Consider the following 20,377-nt stretch of genomic DNA (forward strand, 5'->3'; position numbering starts at 1 on the left):
AAGAGGAATATACGGAGTACCTATCACTAGGTCTATTCATGATAAAGAGGATGATTTTAAGGTTGAGTATCATACCAAATGTATGCCCATTCATTGGATAAGTTGGTTTTAAACTCAAGAAGCGTGCCAATGCTACGTCCATATATTGGATACACCATGTTAGACTGGAACGGCTACATTAAGTTTATACAACTATACACCTGATTCAGCACGCATCCAGTGAATCCATGCTCATACAAAGTAGGCGCCACAGGTAAATTTGAAGATCTAACAGCGGGAGTACAAGTTTTCACCCATTTCGGCTGGCCGTCCAGGGGATCAAGGAATGATACATGTAGAGTCAGGCCACTGAGCCCCATGTGGCACAGTTGAAAGCGTACATCCCATAATCTGATTATAAAAGAGCACTTATATGGCTTTAAAGTGATGGTTACCCCCAAGTTATTACTTACTCTCGAGTAGCTTCACTTTTATCCTCATTCATGAACTCGCCACTGATCTATCCATAATGAGGATTGCATTGCTATCCCAATGTATTTCATGCCTGATTCTTTTGTATGGGGCGCGAGGGGAGTCCACTATCCAAGAGATATGCGGCGGTTTTCAGAATATACAGAGTTGCGACGCATCTTTTGACATTCCTACCGGCGCAAAGTCAAAAACATGCCCAAACAAATTCTTCGAGGCAGGTTCAGGAACCTAGAAGTAGAGGAAAATGTAAAAGGTTCAAATCTGATTAACTTAACATTCCCCAATAGCCAAATAAATGCAAAACAAAGGCCAAATACCGGTACCCTTGTCCTACAACGCGCAAGCCTTTCCGTAGGTGCGATGGCTGGACTTGCGTGCCAGGTAAGCTCACACCCCAAAGGCCTGTCCTAGTTGCAGGTAGTCAGACGGTTTCATACTCCTCAAACAACTAAAACGTGGGTTTCAAAGGTACGGACGAGATTTGGAGAGACATGCCTTGTGGTATCACCATCTTGACCACCTCCATCAATGTCTGTGGGGCGGTGCGCGGGCTCGCGGGTAACATGGGGACACAGTTCATCGAAAAAGCAGGCGCCATATGCGGCTGCTTTCCAGAAACCCTCAATTTAATTGCGCAAGGTATTTATCAGTCCGTCAAGGATGGGACAGACGTTTCGGAAGCAGCCTTGACGGCCATCAACATCAGTAACAGGCTGGAAAAAGTGAGGTGTCTTCTTGCTACAATTTTATGCCACTGTATACGACTTCTAATCACGATACCGCAGTGCATGGCTGATAACGGTTTCGATGTCAAAGATAACAAGGCCCAGGTTGAAGCCGCAAACCTCTCGCCTAGTCAAGGTTGGATTGTCCTTCGTGCTGCTGAGGTATACAGATTATCTCACCCCAAGCATCTCATCAACAAGCTTGCCGTTGCTTGTTGTGTCTCGTACTAACCGCTTCCAGATCGATTTAGTCACATATGCCGATCTAATCACTACCATCATCCCCTGCTTCACCCCCGCGGGATGTCAGCCCAGACTCATCGTGGACTTCTTTACGAATTACTTCACAAAGTCAAAGGAGCTCATGAGTGACAAGCTTGTTGCCGTTCTGAACGGTTGGCTGGACATGATTGATCGCATGGAGAAGAAAGGCCAAGAAGTTATTAGTGCAGCTGAGAATTTAGTGGGCCAAGCCAATTCAATTTCCGACGAGATCAAGACAGCACTGAATGAAGTATGCACGGGAGAAGCATGTCTTGAGCAGCAAGCTGTGTCTTTCATGCAAAAGGGCAAGTTTATTGCCTCAGAAAGCTATTACAACACTTAGTTTGCATTTGCTGATTTTGAGTGGTTTGCAGTGTCGAATCTCACTGCGGCAATCCATCTAGTTGAAGACAGTAGGGTGGCCGCCGTCACAGCCGCCAAAGTCGTGCCTGAAATGGCGGCTCTTACACGTTCTACAATCGAGGCCGCCCAGGCGGCGCCGGATATCGACTATTTAATTAAGCTCATCACAAAGAGAGCGTTTTCAGGGGTCGGTGACATCTGGAATTCCTTCCAAGTCATACAGAAGCTCCCGGAAAATGCAAAAAAGATACAGGATTCCGCAGCCCTGATTCAAGGGTTTATTACCGGAGACGCTGGCCATTGGCGCAACACCATGTCCATGCTCAGCGAGGTGTTATCTGTGAACTGGGATGCGACTCCAGTGGGAACTGGGATGACCAAGATCCAATCTATCATAAGGACAAAGCTTGAGGAGCCGGTAGGCAACTTGGCTAACTCAATAAGCCATCTAGGTGATAGCCTAGACGCCTTTCCCATCAAAGACGGGAAATTTGGAATGCAGCCAGGAGTCGTGAGCTACCAGCGTCACAGCACTGTGTCCATGGACGTGCCATGCACACGGCAAAAGCGGGCGTCTTTTAGCATCGCTGGCTACCAAAAATCTTTTGATTACCCAGAGTTCTATCTGTGCCCGTACGGTCCCAGAGAGATTCCTTGGCCAAACCAACATATTCCTTTCCTTAAGTTGCGAATTCAGTAAATAACCAGCAGCATGCAGTTAGTTATTGGCATTGGTACCTCATTTAGACCTTTGCCAAAATAACTAGTACACTATCTGCGTCAGTTTAATAATAATATCTTGCTTTTTCCGGCTATTCGAAGCCTCACAATGCAATCTGTGCGGAAGATTGAATGCAAATAATGTCGAACACTCCTTTCAGCGTCTATTGTATAACTAACAAGACATTTTCATACATAATTACGCCCAGCAAGAGTCTTGAAGTGCTAACTACTATTAGGGGATAACTGCTTCAAAGAGTTAGTGCAAAAGTGACTCACTACTGGATGACTACAGGCTATGATGATGCTAAAAACTTCTCGCCATGCTTCTCGAAATGAACAAGTCCAAATCTGGAAATTCTCGACGTCTCAACTAGGTTCTGCACTAACTCATCTAGCGCCTAATTCTAATAAATGGCTGTTAGTGCAGAACCCCCAACACCTATTACTCACTGCTACCAGTGACTCATAGGGAAGAGGCTGCTAAAACAAATCTCCCACTAGCCTTCTTTTGCTCCAAACTCCAGCTCCAGCATTCCCCAGCAGCCCCACCTGAGCTTTCTGATCATCGCCTCTTCGCCTCCTCAGAGCGAGGTTTAAAACGACAGCTCAGGAACGTTTATCAGACTTTTTCCTCACCAACCATAGTCGCAACTCAGACCTTTGAAGATTGATTGTATTTTTATTGTTCGTTCTTTGGCGTTTGGGCTTTCCTTCTGTTACCCGACTTCTGATCATTTGTACAAATATCCGTTGCGTCCGTCAAATTTTCGCATTTTCTCTCCAGCTATCATCATAAGCATATTGGATTCAGTTAATTTGAGTTCTTTAATCATGATTTCGCTCAAAAAGCAGCCAGATGGCGTCCCTGTGGACCGCAAACAAGCGGTACCGAGTGCCTCTAGTTCGCGAATCGTCCCCAAGCCTGTGCCCGAAGCGCAGGTCCAGGACCCGCGCGGTTTTCAGATTGAACAACTCAAGAGGAGATTTTCACCCAAGGAATCCACAACTTCAGAGGGACATACATCGCTCGTGTTCAAGCTCAAACCCTCGGACCCAGATTTCCCCTTTGAACTGCCCTACTTGGATTGTGATGTCCGCATTCCAGAAGAGTATCCGGAGGAAAGGCCGGTGCTACTAGTCAGGAATAAGGATATTCCTAAAGGTTTCAGCATCAATATTGAGAGAGGCTGGGACAAGCTAGCTGAGGAGAAGAAGAGCTCAACTCTGTTGGCCCTGGTGTATGCTCTGGACAGGAACCTGGAACGATTCCTGTCGGAGCAAAAGGTTGACACGATAAAGCTAGTATCGTTCAAGGATACGAGACATCTCGATCAAGCAGCGGAACTTCAAGCGTCCACTGTTGCTGAGTCTCCTATGACGCAGAAAGAGATCTCTCCTTCTCCTCCTCCAAGGCGCTATATCCCGGAGCCGTCATATACTAGAGAGCAAATCGCCGAGGCAAAGACCAGGCGAGCTCAAGAGATCCGCCAACTCGAGGCGAGAATGGGAAGAATGGCCCAATTTCGTCGATCCGGGGATGGCGTCATCTTTACGCTACCAATGGAGCCAAAACGCCGTGCAGAGCTCCCCTCTGGGTTGCATTCTGTGAACAGTATTCACCTCATCATTCCGCTCTTATATCCGTTACAGCAGCTGCGTGTTCAGTTAAATGAGGCGAATGCTGAAGATGCGGAACCAATAGAGGACCTCTTCGCAGAAAAGGCTGCGGAACAGAAGCAAATGACGCTTATGAGCCATGTAAACTACTTGGCTCAAAACCTTCATAATCTAGCTAAGCAGGCGCATGCACTGGCAGCAAAGGCTGAGAAGGAAAAGGCCGCTGCGGCTGCTGCAGCTGCAGAAGCAATGGCGGCGGCGAAAGGGAAGCAACCGCAGAGTCTTGAGGATTCTTCGACTGGCTTACCACAGCCGCTTAGCAAGGAAAAGGGCCACATTCAGGTCATTCCTCGACCCCCTGAGTGGAATGTCGGCTATGAAGATGATGAGTTAGAGGACAGCTACTCGGACTCGGATGACGCAGAGGAGGGAGGAGCGGTACTAGGAGGCGAAGATGATGATGCGAGAGCACCACCATCCGCTGATGAGGTTGAACACGGCACAATGATATCGTTTCCCAATGTTGAACTTCACAGCATTGAGCTTCTACAGATATCGCTTCTAAGCCTCAGTGTCAAGTGCGAGCGATGCAAGACTCTAAATGACATCACGGGGCTCAAGCCGTCGGTTGAAAAGGCGTCTAGCTGCAAGAAGTGCGCGACGCCTCTCTCTGCCAAGTTCAACCAACAGCTCGTTCACGAGCATTCAGCGAGAGCTGGCTTCATTGATCTATCAGGATGTAAAGTGGCAGACATGCTGCCCAGTACTTTTGTGCCTACGTGCGCCAAGTGCTCGACCCCTAGCCAAGGCCTCGTTTCCGTCAGAGGCGAGACCACGGCCAACGTCTGCCGCGAATGCCACAGCAAATTCACTTTCAAAATCCCCGAAGTCAAGTTCCTCTTTGTCTCTCCGGGATCACTCCCCCCGCCTGCGGCCGGCATGCGGCGCAAGCAAGAGAAGCTCGGGCTCCACGCGGGAGACCAGCTACCGGAGCGGGGCACCTGTATCCACTACCGCAAGTCGTATCGGTGGTTCCGCTTCTCATGCTGCAACCGCGTGTATAAGTGTGATAAGTGTCACGATCAGGCGGAGGATCATATCAATGAGTGGGCAAACAGGATGATTTGTGGGTTTTGTAGTCGCGAGCAAAACTATGCCGTTGAAGCGTGTCGCTTCTGTGGCCGTAGCGTGATTGGCAGGAGAGGTAAGGGGTTCTGGGAAGGGGGCAAAGGAAACAGAGATAAAATTACTATGAGGAAGAAGGATCCGAGGAAGTATAAGAGAATTGGGACATCTGCGGTAGCCAAGAAAGATTAACGGGTGTGCTTCAGCAGCCAGTTTACGTTGTACAGATTACATGAAGCTGTATTGCTGAACTATTACAATACCTTCTCTTATGGACTGTTTCGAGATGAATTCTACAACTTTTTTTCCATTTTGATAAAAGGCCGGTTGTGATATCCTATCCGCCATTTCTAGAACCCCTAGCGCCAGGAGTGAGGGTGAAGGAGTAACCGTTACGTGGAATTCGTAACAGCTCAACAGTCCGGAGAAATGCAACCTGCCTTTTGTTGGATTCATAATGAGATATGGTATAAGCATCATCTTGGAGAAGGAAGGGGCAAAGCGGCCTCTAGACAACGTCGACGCAGCCGGCGTATTACGTATTTGACCACGTCTGCACGAAGCGAGGCGGAGAATAAGGCGGAAATGATGTAGAAAAAAAGACGGTTATATAAATTGAGAGAAAAAACAATTATTATTATTTTAATTTTTTTAAACTAAATTGTAAAATGGAAAATAAACCGGCTAAATGCAACGGAACCCAGAATCGGGCTGGAGAATGTGACAGCTCGAAAAAATGCTCGAAGACATCTACCCGCCTCGCTACTGGCGCAATCTAAATCTAGCATCCATCGGGTCTTGCCCAAAGGGATCTTGTGTCTGCTTTTTGTAATTCCCATGATGCGTTGGCCTTGGGGGTGTTGACTGTCTGAGGGCGCCAAAGTTTTTGCCTTGGGGGGGGGGGGCGTATATCCCGATGACCTTGTCTTGGTTATCCTTCCCCCCGAACAAGTCTCACGGCTATTCCATGCGACCCTGCTGATCCCGCGACAAGTCCGGAAGTGGTGTCCGTCCCCCTGCGTGAAGTGAGACAGGAACCGAGAAAGTGTCATGGGGGGAGAGATGGATGGAGACTTCTCGAGTTTGGTGCACTTTCATTCTCTCCATGGGGAAAATTGGGACGAACCGATATGATCCTCCCGGTCTCAAGAGCGCAACAACAAGCCCGTCTTGTTATGCGAGGGAGGAGTGGAGGACATGATTTCTAGTCTAAGCATACATATCAGGCGGCGGAGGGAAAACAGATGGAAGACCGAACAGGCCCGAAAGGGGAAACAGATTGCACGGGGCGACTGGATTCGGTTTGACCGTTGGTGTCGTTGATAGAGAAGTGTACAAAGTACATGCCTCCCAAGAGGTCAGATGAGGCGCTGCAGCTTATTGGTGGCTGGGGGTTTCTCCGACTGCGGCGCGGCCACGTGAAAAGCGCATTGCCCTCGGTCGAAGCCTCGTCTATTCCAAATCTACGTGACAAACGTGGCATTGCTTGCTGATGGACCTGATGCCACCTCCTAGCCTCGTCGCAGTGGCGCATTCTCTCCGGATTTCCAATGGGGGTGGCAAAACGGAACGGGATCTACAAAAGCACGTTCCCATTCTTATTTACAATGTATCAAAAGTACTCACATAACGGCAGTAACCGCAAGCCTGTCAAGCTTTCTGGGCGAGCGGGCCTAAAGGCACGTTTCATGCGTCTTGACCCCATCTCCCACGTTTTTTTTTTTTTTTCTGTTTTTAAACAGCGACCAACAGCTTGTTAACTTGTGGCTAGTAGCCCGGGGCTAGGCGGCTTTGGTCGCGATCTTCGTTCCCCCGCAAAATCGCCGAACCGGTTTTGATAGGCTGGCTCGTTTATACATACAAAGGAGTGTGTACATGTACTGTACCTCCAGATTGGTATTCACCGAGGAGATTCGGGAGATGATCACCCCTGGATGCACGTGTTCTGCTCCTGGCCTCTCACTCGCATGGTAGTAATTGGTTGCATTTACGCTATAATGGATGAGGCCTTCTCGTAACCACAGAGGTCGAGGCAAAGGTAGCAGTGTGAACAGCCTTTCTTGAGATACTCGCGCGGATCACGTCTACGAGCTGACATTTTGGTTCTAGAAGATCAGCAGAATACGACAAGTGGTCTCAGATGCAATTTTGGCTTTCCTGATCCAGAGGATCAACCGCTAGTGCCGTGCTTATATGCATTGGGTCTGTGGGCTAGAGTTGCAAGCGAATCCGAGATGCCACTTGTCAAGCTACATGAATCTCTCGACGATAATTCAGTGTTACCAAAGAAATCTTAGGGCTCTCATCATGACAAAACACTGGAATTGATGATTGGATGCCAAACCGTGAGCCTCTTTCCTATATGGGCCGGTTCAAAAAAATCAATGGGGGCGGTTTGAAGTAGAATCATTCTCGCTGTCATTCGGGTATTTACGGGGAACTATGCCCTTTATATCGAGTAATCCAGAATGCAACTGCATACTTTGATTTGTGGAACCTATGCAGAACTCGTTTTCAGACGGGACGGCCGGGAGTAAGCCAATCTCTCATCTGCGTCTGCGTCTGCGTCTGCAAGTGCTTCAAGTGACATGCAGGCGTCCACCAAGACTTTGAAGGAATCATAGCCCGGAAGGGCTCCGTGACAGCACACACTATTTCCAGAAAATTACCGGAACGAGGAAATCATAGCATTATCTTCGTGGAGGTGTAAGTTGTAATATACGGCAACAACGGCTTAATCACCTTCAAGGAAGCGGATCACGCTCTATCAAGCCAAATGGAGACTCAGGAACTACCATGGATTTGGTAACTATGCACGTCTATGCGAATTGCACTTTACGACACTGGCGTCCTCCGCAAAACTAGGCTCCTATTCAGCAAGCCTTATATGGCAACGTTGAGACGGGGCTCCAGGCCAAGGCACCCACTTGCGCAAGACGATCAGGGACCAAAGCCAATTTGCACATCAGCCTTGTTCGATGCAGTCTGCCATCAGCACTATGGGCCGCAGCCGTCAAGCCCATGGGCTATCCGCTTTTGCTGGGCTCTCCCCTTTTGGTCCAATGAGAAGGCATGTCGATATCCGATGCGACTCCCAGACGCATGGCTCGCCTGGCTATCCTACCGCTCCTGCAAGCACTTCTTGGGCGGCATTATTTCCTCTTTTTGCCGTGCATTTCGTGCTTCTGGCCCCAGGGGGGCCATGTGCCAGGGAAACGAGATTAGGACTCAAGCATACGCAATAATTCTATGCGATTTACAAACGTATTACAGCGAGTATCAGCGATTGTTGGCGAGAGGTATGCGAGAAACCCTCCGAGAGAGCATTACAAGCTCTCATGTAACAATAGTGCCATGCTAATGCAGATGGCATAATCAGTGTATTTTCCCGTGCAGTCCTGCAGGCGACCTTATTTCAGCGCCTTACTGGCCAACGACATGAGGCACTCCTCTGTGAACGAGCTAGTGTCATCGATCAGATTCCCACGTAACGTTAAACCTGCCAGAAAAGGGAAGACGGATTCCGTGCTCTATCCTTGTGCAGCCAGATCGCTCCAAAGTCACAAGGTCTTCAAGGCCAAGAGCCAGCATGGGGTCGTGTAACCCCCGGCCACCGGATGCCTTCCGGCGTGCTAAAAGGAGGCACTTTTGAAAAACGTGGTGATCAGTCCAGGGTCTGTCACCTTGGCCTCGGGCTGCAGATTTTTTTTTAGCGGTCCACTGAGATTTCCTTAATTTTATTCCATGGGTATGTATAATATCTCTTTTTTTTTTTTAATTCATTTTTTATTCATATTATCTTATGTCGGCTCGAAAGGTTTCCGTTACCGTCGGCGAATTCATCTCACTCGTGACGGTACAGAAAATGGCATTCTTCAAATAGAGGGGAGTTGACTGATTGGCGGAAGTTTGCAAAGCGACAGCTCTTTAGCACGAAGCCACGCACGGGTGTGGCGTACTGGCGCTCAAAGATCGTTGCAATACTAGCAGGCGTTTTTACGACCTATTCGCGACAATAAAGAGGGCCTAAAACGATACGTACTGGTATTTTGGACGCCGCAGCATTGGCTATATCAACTTGAATGAGACGGTCCGAAACGGTGGGTTGGGACCTCTGGGGCCTTGCTAGGATGAAATTCGAAAAAAAAAAAAAAATGAAAATCGCTTTTTTCTTTTTTCTTTTTATTTTTTTTGTTTTAAAAAAAGGAATAATTGGAAAAAGAATAATAGCCTCAACGTATCCCTGGCAGTGGGTTTTCACACGTCTACCCTGGCTTACATGGTTTGGAGTTCCGCCATGACAAGAAGCGCCCCAGTTGGTCGGCCCTGTTCAAAGTGCTTTTATGGGCCGCAGAGGGACCTGCCTAGCACATTCGGAATCGCCGTCCAGCATTTGCATCCTGCTCAGCGAATCAGTTTCTCCAATTCTGTTCTTATCAGTATGCTTGTTCAGAGGCACGTTGTTGGAAGCTTTCAACCCATCGAAAGTGACCAGAAATCAAGATTCTCCTGATGGTGAGAAAGAAAGATCATACCAGAAAACACGAGACGCAAGAACAGTGGCGGCGGGCTGCCAGTCACGGGTGGCGACCAATTTGAGCACGTCACATATCGACATACCGTCCTGGGTATAACCTCAAATCCTGGCTTTTGCTGGCGGAACCGGAACCGGAAAGAGTGACTTTTACATCTCTAACAATGACTCGGCTCGACCACTCGGCAGTCGGTAGGTAGCAATTTTCCCATGTGCAAGCCTGGCACTTTGCGATTTGGCTGGGCTGGGGGGGGGGCTGGTCAGAAAGGAAGAGGTGGCATAGCGGGTCAAACAGCACCGCGTAGCCCTGTTCTTTTCGAGAAGACTTCTATTATGCAGCAGCGCCCCCAAGAAAAGTGAGACTTAAGCGAGAGCACTGCTTCCTCGATCCGAAGGGCTGTCTATCATGTGAACAGTTTGACCTTGCAACCAAGTAAGGCTTCACTTTCGACGCCCCTATTGCCAATTAGCCAAGAAGCCGGACATCCGCGGAGGAAGACTTCTCATGGGAGAATTATTTTTATCCTGTCAGAGAGCGCAGGGGAAGAATGAAATAACATGCCTCGAAATTGTTTTTTTTTTTTCGCCTCGTCTTCTTGTCGTGCTGCCCAGATCGGTCCGACAAAGATCTGACTTCGGTCTGGTGTTCTCACCTGGACCCATCGCTCTCTGTCTAATCCCTTTCCCTTTTCCGGATTGGTTTGGCCGACCGTAATGTCAGTGGAGTCTGTGATTAAGGCAACAGCTTTAGAGATACGGGATGCTCATGTGAGGTTGACTACTATGGCGATCTTCATGTTTCAAGTAGCGCCAAGGCGCAGCCGAGAGGCGGTCCGGCGACGGTATGCCATTTCGTCTGGTGAGTGGATAGAGTGCCCGCTTGACAGGAGGCTTCCCGGGCCGTCTATAACATTGAATATTGTACTGGACGTATTTCGGGATTGAAAAGCAGAGTTGCATTATTAAGGGGTCAATGCAACGAAGGCTGCTCCTTTTGCCTTTTTTAATTCTGGCAGTGAAGACGGAATGCGGAACAAGGTATTCAACGCAATTGCAAAAAAAGCTCAATCTCTCACCATATGCCATGGTTTTACTTTGAAACCACAAATCTGAAATTGCCATGGCGAGATGAACAGTAGAAGAGAGCAAAGATTCATCTCAATTGGGCTTCTCCATAGACCAGCGTTGCAGCAGATTGGCGATCACTATATTTAAACAGCAAGGGCGCGACTTCCAAACCACTCCAGTGGTTCGATAAAAACGTTTTTCCCTTGGCACCGCGATGCTAGAGCATGGTAGCATTACCGTGCGGCTGGGACAAGCATCGTCTCTCACAAATGGAGAGCATTGCGCATCGAATGTCGTCATAACCTGGGGAAACCCAGTAACAATGTTGAGAGTTTTGAAACAGAAACTGTCAAAGATTGATGAAAAGCGAGAAGCTTTGACGAAAGCAATTGTGCTCGATGATCGAGTTATGCCATGGTACAATGAAGTCTCGAAAAGACGCTTATACGAATGACCATGCAAGTTGTCGTCAGGTCCAGCCTCGAGTAGCAGCAGTAGCAGCAGCAACTCCACTGAGCTCAATCTGCTCAATTAGCAAGTGCTACTGAAGACTCTCACTCAAGGCCTCTTCTATATGCAACAGTCTTTTTATTACTGCAAACCTTGGGTTGGTATTATCTAGTAGACATCCATTTCGACACAAACGAGGCGACTGCACTTGTCACAAATGCCAGTGGTCCCAGGGCACTCACACCGTTACCTCTAAGAGATACCATACGGCCGTGGCACTCCCGTAACAGTACATGGGGCGCATAATCTGGCCGGCTGTCATTTTTGCCCTGCCCGTCATGTCATCGTTCATCAATGAGCATCATCGTCATCACGAACACCACCACTGCTACCTTCCACCTCCCTCCCAAACGAGCGTCAGACTTGCTTCCACATGCACAGGGGGCTTCATCACCCCATCTACAAGCAAAAGGTAACCCCCACACCCGGAATCCAAGGCCATGGTTACCCGTTACCGTATCCGTGAAACGGGATACATGGCCTGCGCCTTGGCGGTTTCCTGAGCAATCTGAGATGTGACCGGCCATCTATGAACCCCCATCCATACCTGCACTCATCCCAAAGCAGAGCTGCGCATAAATGTGTCTTTGATACAAGGCCAAAAGAATCATAGCCTCGGACCCTTACCGAAGCTTTTTTCTCACCGCGGGGGCCTCGCCCTTATTCTTTTATCTGGCAGCCTTCTCCCGGCTAAATTGGCCTAGTTATGTTATTATACACGGGCCGGGCCATCGCGTAACTTGTAAAAAGGAGTGCAGGGATAGCTATTTATCCATTGCTCCAAGTAAGTGCACTGCCAAAAGAAGATGGTGGACAAGACAAAAGCAAGGCAGTGATCGAAGATCCAAGCCCTTAGTAAATCTCACTTGTTAGTCGTGGTCAGCAAAAAATCCCCGTCGCCTTTGTGTCTTCTTGTAAAAAGAATAGTGTTCCCCCCCCCTCCCCAGAAAGTCCGTAAGGAGTACGGAGTAATGCTCAGCAGAGACGGCGTTTTTGCCTTCTCTTACGCGAGGAACTGGTTCTGGAGCTAATAGAGCGAATTGCCGCCGGACAATTTCATCAAGCCGGCGGAGATCATTGACTCTATTGTAAACACCGGCTAGATGCCTCAGTCTGAGATAATAGAAAGTGATATATGTAGAAGTAACTGATGTCTCGGCTCTGGATTACCCATGATTTGTCTTGCTGACAACTCTCATTCCCCATATAATGCCGTATTGATAACTCGGAGGAAAGGGACTTTTCTGCAACGCAAGGCACGTGTTCTGCATCATTGGGCATTGACTGAAGCGACATTTGATACAGTCTGGAAGGGGGTGGGATAAGCCATCAACTGCAACGTCCTGATACGATTTGGAATAACAACAAGGGTTGCTGCTGCTGCTGCTGCCGCTGACGCTCAAGGGTTCTGCGGCGTCTCCGGTGATGCATGCATGCTCTTACATGCCGCATCATCGTAGTGCTACATACGCAAGTACGAGTACCGATGCCGCCCGGCACTCGCACTCCTACGTAATACGGCTTTCAAATGCACAGTTGCATTATACAAGACCACGGCGTCCTGGAAGTTGTTCGTGGGGTTCTCGCCTTGCAGAGACCGGGAGACCAGGATTTTGCAGCAGTCCACGTGAGGATGCTATCGTTTTGGGATGTTATCATCTCGGCTGGCCTTCACTTTCATCGTCTGCTCTCTTTTTTTTTTTCGCTTTCAACGGGCTGATGTTGTCCCGAGTCAAAGCCAGTTTGCCCAGATCTGACACCATTGTTCTCCATCGCACAGGCAATTGGCCGTCTGTCTCTAACCTATGTCTAAGCGCTGTGAATAATTTACATTGCCCTCATTCCCGGATACATTGCCCAAGGCGGAAAGCGTTCATTTGATATGCTGCCATGCCATAAACGGCCAAATGCAATCCAATATCCCGATTGCTTACTTGTTCGAAGCCGAAGACGTACGATTATAGAGTGCACATATACCTATTGTAGTATCGGGCAGGGTCAAGGCAGCGACCAGTTCCGCCCCCCTGGTAAAAAGAAAGAGGCCGGCCGGGGTGGAAACGAGCCCGGGATTACCGGGGCCGGCCCATCGGACCACCCTGCCGAATGCAATATTTCATTGTCTTTTTTCTCTCTATTGTTTGTGGGGAGAGAAAGATATGTGATGGCTTGGATTTATGCTCGCAACTGAGAAGAAAGACGAGCAAGGTTGTTCGGATTACTTTGTTTGGAACGAAGAGAAATGTCATTGGTGCGCATACACGCATGAACGCTGTAGTTGGCGTGTTCTACATTGGCTTATAGAACAGCACTTCGGGAGACTCGGACAACAGATTGCGATGTTGGGCCTCTAGATGAAGAGTGTAGAAGGAGACCATACGATTGTGTATGTTTTGATGCAAATGCCTAGCTTATGAATTGTCCACGCTATAACTGCCTAATAGCTAAGGGATGCGTGCTCCGTAAAATGTATTTAATTGATCGCATTATAGAATCATATTCTCTCCACGTTGAAGCGAGAACGGGTAAACACATTCATCTCAACAGCAAGAAAAAAACAGACGTATATAAGGGTGTCAAATGAAGAAAATTTACATTTAGCTTGAGCATTTGTAGCTAGATGTGTAAACGAGAAATGCGAGTCAAGGTTAGCTAGGAGCATATATGGAGTAGGGTAAGTTGTTGATTTAGCGAATTCAACTAAATCCTTGATATTGCGCTAGCATGTAAGATGCAATTCGATTCAACTACATGACTAGAAAAAGGGCAACATCTTGCATTATTTTATTGTCCATTTAGAACCAGATGTGAGAAACTTGCCATATCTTCACGCTCTCAGTGTATGTTCCGGCAGGTGCATTATGACGTTACATCCACAATTAGACATAGAACGACCTCTATAACCCATGCAAATTACAAATGTGCTTTTCCACGTTCACGATGCGGAGGATTATCCATCTGGTGAATGCTTCTTGTAGCTGTAATATTTCTCATCTTTATCATACATGATACACATCACCCCACTGCTAATATCGATTCTGCTACATACATGAACCGACTTACAACAAGCAACCCCGCCACCTCTGTATATGCCACTGTATATATCACCTCAGCTTCTTTTTACTCCTAACTACCATGGTCTTTTTCTTTTATTCTACTCATATCTGAACCAGTTTCTCATCTTCCAACTCCCATCGCTCGTATTTAACTCAATACGTTAAGCAATCAAATATCCCACCTCTATTACATCGACACCTTCATTTCCCACGTAATACGCCACCGACTCTTATGTCATTCAAGTTTCTCCCAGAAACACATCCATCCCCGAATCCTCTCTGACTGTAACTCTCTCCCACTCTCCCATCTCATTCGTCCAGTTCACCTCCAAGCCACTTCCCACCAACATCCCCCAAGAGTAACCAGCTTCTTCAAAACCCATTGGTCCAGAACCCTTTCCCCCCTCCACTCAGCCCACCCTTCTCAAAGTGCATCATAATCACCGCGCTGTAACACTGCAGATGCCCGGTCTTAGCGACTTACACATGTTATTTCTCTCTTACCTCACCCTCATTTTCAAAAACGACGAGACGATGCTAAGCGTGGAATTGGACAAATAGGACATCCCCCGCCACCCTCCCCAGCTTTTTATCGCCGTTGCACAGGCTGCCGCCAAGACGGGACCGAAAAAAAAATGAGGATACCATACCATTAGATAAGAAAAGAAAAGAAAAAAAAAAAGTAATAGGAAAATAATAATATAAATAGATGTTACGAAAAAAAAAAAAAAAAAAAAAAGAGGTCACGTTCACGGCCTGAGCTGAGTCGGCAGTCCAAAACAGTCGGTGTGACGAAGAAGCAAGACACGCAGTCCTTTGGGGGGCGTGATATGAGACACGGCCTCGTGGAGGCCAGAGCCATTGCTTTGACACTGTACCTGTCAGCCAGCTAAAGAAAGAAGAGACATTGAAAAGGCAGAAGAATAAACGTAATAATTAAATGATTTAAAAAAAAAATTAGAAACAAAAATAAAAAATAAAAACGCAGCACACTCACAATCGGTGGCGTCTCTCGCCGGCGCGCTGTGCAACGCTGGCGCTGGTCGTGTGAAGGGCTGGAGTGAACGCAGTGGCTTATTCCTGGCCGGCTCATCGTCAGCTCGGTTTGAATTCCCGCTCATGGCCGAGCCTTGGCCCTGTCTAATCCATCGCCGAAGAATGACAGTTTCGGCTTCCTTCGTCCATGTCGCTCAAGAAAAGAAAAGAAAAAAAAAAGGACAATCACAAGAGCAAAATTAGGGGTTTCGGGACTTGTCAGTTGCGCCCGCTTATACTTTCCCTGGTGAGTTTGGGCGCTTCTCGAGAAGGAAAAATAAGAATAAAGTAAATGAACAAAAATAAGAGTAAAAATTGTCTTGCTCTTGTTTCTTCCTCTTCTTTTTTTCCCCTTCCTTTCTTTTCTTTTATTTTTTAATTCCTGAGCCTGACACCTCGCTCTCTCTATACTGAGTCGTAGTGTCTCCGCCAAGCTGCTTCGATATCATGTCATGTTAGAAGCCTGATCCTAGGAAAAGACGACAAGGCCCTCGGACAAACAGCAACCACATGATCACCTTCCACTTGCTTTTTCCCTTCAAGATGTCGAAAGTGGACGGATCCCGACGCCTCATTGCTTCACTGCACTGTGACACTCTCTCTCATCCTTCAGACCTATTGGTACAGCAAGAAAAGACGAACAGACAGGAGGGGGCAGCCGCGGCATTGCGTCCCGTCTCAGCCAAACAAAAGCAAACATCTCTTCCCACGGAGCAAAGAAGCAGCTTCCCATCTCGGGAATGACTTTTCTTTTTATCTCATCTTCCCCCCCCCCCCCCCCCCCCCCCCCCGGGATTTACTCGTGATCAAAGCGCCATTCTAGGCAGAGCTTCGGCCTCTCAATCCTGCCGCTTCCTTCATCGCCGCATCTCCCTGTAGGGCATACGTTGGCTCCCGTCTGCGGTGTTTCGTCTTTTTCCCTCTCATGTACTATATCCAATACGCTCAATGGGATAGCACTCTCTACAGGGGAAGAGAGAGAGAGGGAGCCGGGGGGGTAACCTCGGCCAGCATTTTGTTTCTTCACACCCGTGTCCAGATAAGAAAGGATATGAACATGGTAAGAGAAGGGAAAAAAGAGGGTAGCGCAACAGCACACCGCCATCAGAAATTGTGCGTGCGTACAAAGTCACAGAAGAGAGTCACGCTGGTCGAATCGGCAACAGGCTCATCCGGAATAACTTCGATGTGTTTGAAGCGGACGAACTGAGCCGAGACTCGTATCCCGTGTGCGTCATAATCTCCCTTTCATGCCTAGAGTGCTTGTTCCATGTTGATGAACATGAGGGCTTCTCACCAATCGTCTTCTCATACGGCCTTTTGAACGAAAGACGTCAGCTCGTGTCTGAGCAGCATTGGAAATTACAGACACACAGTGGCACTTATGAAGAGTCAAATAGGACCAAGAAAACTGCTTCTTAGCTGGTTTCCGCCAGGTCAATCCGCAGCTCCTTCACCTCACGAAAAAAAAGCCACAGCCTCACTCATCAATGACTGGTTGGTTATAAATGAAAAGCCAATGCGTATCTCCGTACACAGAGAACTGAATACGAGTTGATCGTCTGGACATGTTCAACCACACCTCTAGTCTTTGTCCACGCCTAATCTCCAGGCTATCAAAAAACAGATGAGATGGCGCGGATGTATGTATGTTGTCCGACGACCCTGACCCGGCAGTGACACGCTGTACTCTGAGATGTTTCGCTGGAATTGCTCATGTGAATTGAAAAAAAAGGTAACAGGTAATTTTTCTTTCGAGGTACAACCCGTTCGCTTCTATCTACAGTAGCCAAATCTTACCGTTTGTGATACGCTCAAGAATAGAGATGGGCAGTGTGTAACTCAAGCATGTCAAGTCTCAGCTTGGCTGAAGATAAATAATATATTATTTAACAATAAAATAAAAATATTCTTTATTAGATTCATGGCGGCACTAAAAATTTATTTAATATTAATATATCTTTTTTATTTTTCGTTACTATCCTTATTACTACTTCCCCTGATGCTGTGTCGTTCGAGATAGTGTATCCTTGCAGCTGCTTCCCGTCCTCAGCCCAGCTCAGCCCAGCAAGATCAGATGCTTGACCCTACCTCAATAGCCCTTGCTTATCCTCGGATAATATTATGAACCAGAATTACCATTATTATTCTCTAATTTCTTTCACAAGGTCATGGACGCCGACCTAGAGCGCCTCTCGCCGGCTTCCCTCGGGCGATACCGGAGAACTTCTTCCAAAAAAGAAAAAAACCTCGATTTACACGTGCCCTCCTTCGGCAACCTTGTACATCCCGGTTACAGGTTGATTGCCTGCTAAAATTGCGACCTCGGTGATGGAAAGCAGAATCGAGAAGCCGCCTTTTCGTATTATCCCGTAGCCAGCGCCATCATGCACAAGGGGAAATGAAATTGTAGAGGGATAAAAGACCCTCTGCCATGCCAATTGGTCCGCTTCAAAGCGAAGCGCAATTCAGCCAATAAGTTTCCCGCTGCCCACGGTGCAAAAAAAAACCCCCACGCGGGTTCCCCAAGGCCATCAGCAGAAATGGCGTGCTTTTTGGCCAAGGGGATTGCTTGTCACTAAATGTGAATGTGACGAGTTAGAATTTTCTTCTCGGTGCCTTGTACGGGATGGATTGATCGAAAGAATCAGAAGAGACGTATTAAATCTGCTTCGAGCAAAAGAGCCGTCTCTCTCCGGTGCGGTAGCATTCCGCGGCTTACATACGACGACACCACCCTCCCTCCTCCGGGGAAAAGCTGTAAGGGCCCCAAAGGTTCGTGAAGCCAGCACACACCAGCCTTCGAGTAGGTATATTGCCGCCTATCAAACATGGGTCTTAGTCCCTGCGGTAAAGTAAGCAAGGCAGCTCTGCGCGATCAGATGATCTCGGGTGCGGGCCGGTCGCGCTGTGTCAGGTTCTTCTTTTTTTTAGACATTGCGAAGCGCCACTTGCGCGTGCACATGGGGGCTGCTGCGGTCTGGAGAGCCAAGAATGCGCAAAAGATATGGTAAAACACATGTAATAGCAAACGTAATTTGGGCCGATTGTCAATGCTCAGGTCGCGGCAGAATCGCAGAGCGCAATGGGGGGGTTAGCATTGACCGGTTGGTTGCAGCGCAATTCCCCCTTCACAACCGAGAACTATCGAGTACGTCTATCGTGCGTCACATCGCATGGATAGCTCTGCAAGCTTTTGTTGCAGAAAAGCCCTACGGTCCGCAGCTGTGTGCATGCTGCTCGCCCAAAAAGGGCTGCGGGATCTGCAGCATGCAGTAGGCATCCTGATATGAATCAGCCGCCTGCGCAGAACTGATGGATGATGACTCTTTCGCTGTTGAACAAGGCCGTCTGAGCTGTTGATTTGCCCGTCGTCTCAATGCACTTGGGATTTGAGTCGCTGTGACCTCTTGGCTCGACTCAATCCAGGGTCCAGTGCGTGTTTTCTCGGGGTCCAGCAGGGAGTCATCATCTGACGGGGGTGTGTATCTGTCTTTGCTGAGCTCGCCAAATCGTCGGTGAAGCCCTTCAGGTAGTAGCAGTGGCTTCCGGGCCAAAGGTCATGAAACAGCCTAAGGAATGGACTGGATGCTGGAAAAACGCACCTCCACCACCGGATCAGGCTTTTGGGGGCTGAATTCTGTAGTGGCGGATAGCTCTTTTGGACAATCAGTCCATGGGTGCATCATCAGGGGCGGGGAAGGCGGAGCGGGCGCCATCCTGCAGCCGCCACGTAGGCGGTCACTTGAGCAGCGAAAACATCGTGTGGTACGTCTGAGTTGCTGTTTCGAGCAACGCAAACAAACGCCCACAACGACTGTATGCTAGTGCAGCAGCCGGCATGGCGGCATCGCTGCGACAACCCGCTATCAAAGGGACGCCGACATGGACACAAGCAACTGGCAGCCGGTGAGCTTGACTGCGCCTAGACGCACTGTAGATCGTAGAATGGCCTTATCACGGGGGAGTGCCAGTTCATCGCTTTCAGACGCATGACCGGCACCAAGCTTCGCGCACCAGCCTGTAACTGTCCCATGGAAGAGAAACGCGGAGAGATGAAGGGGTTGGTGAGCGCTGCCTCAAAAGAGCAATCTGCCTTGGCAGCATATGCCAACGTTTGTCTGTCTCTCTCACCCCGGTTTCCCTTTTCCTCTCCCCCCTCCTGGCAGGGTGATGCTATCATCATCAATGCTTCCACATTAGCGTACAGCCTGCAGAGGCACCACCACCATTCGTTGACGATGCCGATTTGCACGGCAAGATAAGTGTGTCATCCTAAACGAGGCTTGTTAGCTAAGAGCGTCCTATGGAGAACCGCAGAGTAAGGAGTGCAGCTACAAGCCATCCAATACAAACATACCTGCCTTATCCATAGCCATCCTGCTGTTTATACTCGCACCTCCGCCCCCATTATGCAGCATGTAGTCATCCGCCAGCCGCCAATGAATGCGTATAGGACCGCCCGATTGCTCCTGAGAAGTGCCGTGGTTGGGCGCAGTGGCATCCAAGTCTGGAGGAGGAGTTGCCATATGGAATCCAAAGCCGGGGCCCCGGATGGAGTGTGCACTTTGCGCATTCATTCACGGGTCATCATGTCCTCAAGCCATTCGACAAGATGCAGACCAATCTCGATGATTCTCGGACAAGGCGACAGGCCATTGTCAAGCCTTCCTCATCCGGCGATGTCCTGTTGGCGGCAATAGGTCTCGAACAATGGCCCCAGGTCTGGGAAGAAGAATCGGATTAGAGGCGTTGCTGTCTCAGCATGGCTGGCCGTGCCTGGCAGACCACATGACGGAGGCGTTGGATGCGTCTTAGAGAGTCGGGCTGGCAGCACAGATCGTCAACCGTCGCCAGCAGATCGAACGCCCAGCGAGTCTGGAGCCGGA

General features: G+C 48.6%; 4 protein-coding genes across 5 annotated transcripts; 3 read left to right on the forward strand and 1 right to left on the reverse strand.

Annotated features, from left to right (window-relative positions):
• Nucleotides 1–472: 472 nt before the first annotated feature.
• On the forward strand, nt 473–2,636 carry TrAFT101_001501 (uncharacterized protein). 2 transcript variants are annotated; one of them, XM_024901785.2, is made up of 6 exons: nt 473–685; nt 759–852; nt 940–1,193; nt 1,257–1,358; nt 1,438–1,765; nt 1,835–2,636. In XM_024901785.2, exons 1-6 carry the CDS (start codon nt 509–511, stop codon nt 2,521–2,523), a joined length of 1,644 nt encoding a protein of 547 aa, XP_024762605.2. In that variant the 5' UTR covers nt 473–508; the 3' UTR covers nt 2,524–2,636. The 2 variants fall into 2 exon arrangements, with proteins under 2 accessions (XP_024762605.2, XP_065982444.1); XM_066126343.1 differs by having other exon boundaries at nt 473–852; nt 940–1,358.
• Nucleotides 2,637–3,092: 456 nt separating this feature from the next.
• On the forward strand, nt 3,093–5,908 carry TrAFT101_001502 (uncharacterized protein). Its single transcript, XM_024907737.2, has one exon. It carries the CDS (start codon nt 3,378–3,380, stop codon nt 5,478–5,480), a length of 2,103 nt encoding a protein of 700 aa, XP_024762606.2. The 5' UTR covers nt 3,093–3,377; the 3' UTR covers nt 5,481–5,908.
• Nucleotides 5,909–6,631: 723 nt separating this feature from the next.
• TrAFT101_001503 (uncharacterized protein) lies at nt 6,632–7,062 on the forward strand (the record flags this gene model as incomplete). Its single annotated transcript, XM_066126344.1, has 3 exons — nt 6,632–6,755; nt 6,804–6,967; nt 7,060–7,062. The coding sequence occupies 3 exons, from the start codon at nt 6,632–6,634 to the stop codon at nt 7,060–7,062; spliced, it is 291 nt and encodes a 96-aa protein (XP_065982445.1).
• A 2,556-nt stretch (nt 7,063–9,618) lies between these two features.
• Nucleotides 9,619–9,906, reverse strand: TrAFT101_001504 (uncharacterized protein; the record flags this gene model as incomplete). Its single annotated transcript, XM_024903566.1, has 2 exons — nt 9,619–9,688; nt 9,824–9,906. The coding sequence occupies 2 exons, from the start codon at nt 9,904–9,906 to the stop codon at nt 9,619–9,621; spliced, it is 153 nt and encodes a 50-aa protein (XP_024762608.1).
• Between the last annotated feature and the right edge of the window lie 10,471 nt (nt 9,907–20,377).

This window comes from Trichoderma asperellum, chromosome 1, assembly GCF_020647865.1.
Source record: "Trichoderma asperellum chromosome 1, complete sequence".
NCBI lineage: Eukaryota > Fungi > Ascomycota > Sordariomycetes > Hypocreales > Hypocreaceae > Trichoderma > Trichoderma asperellum.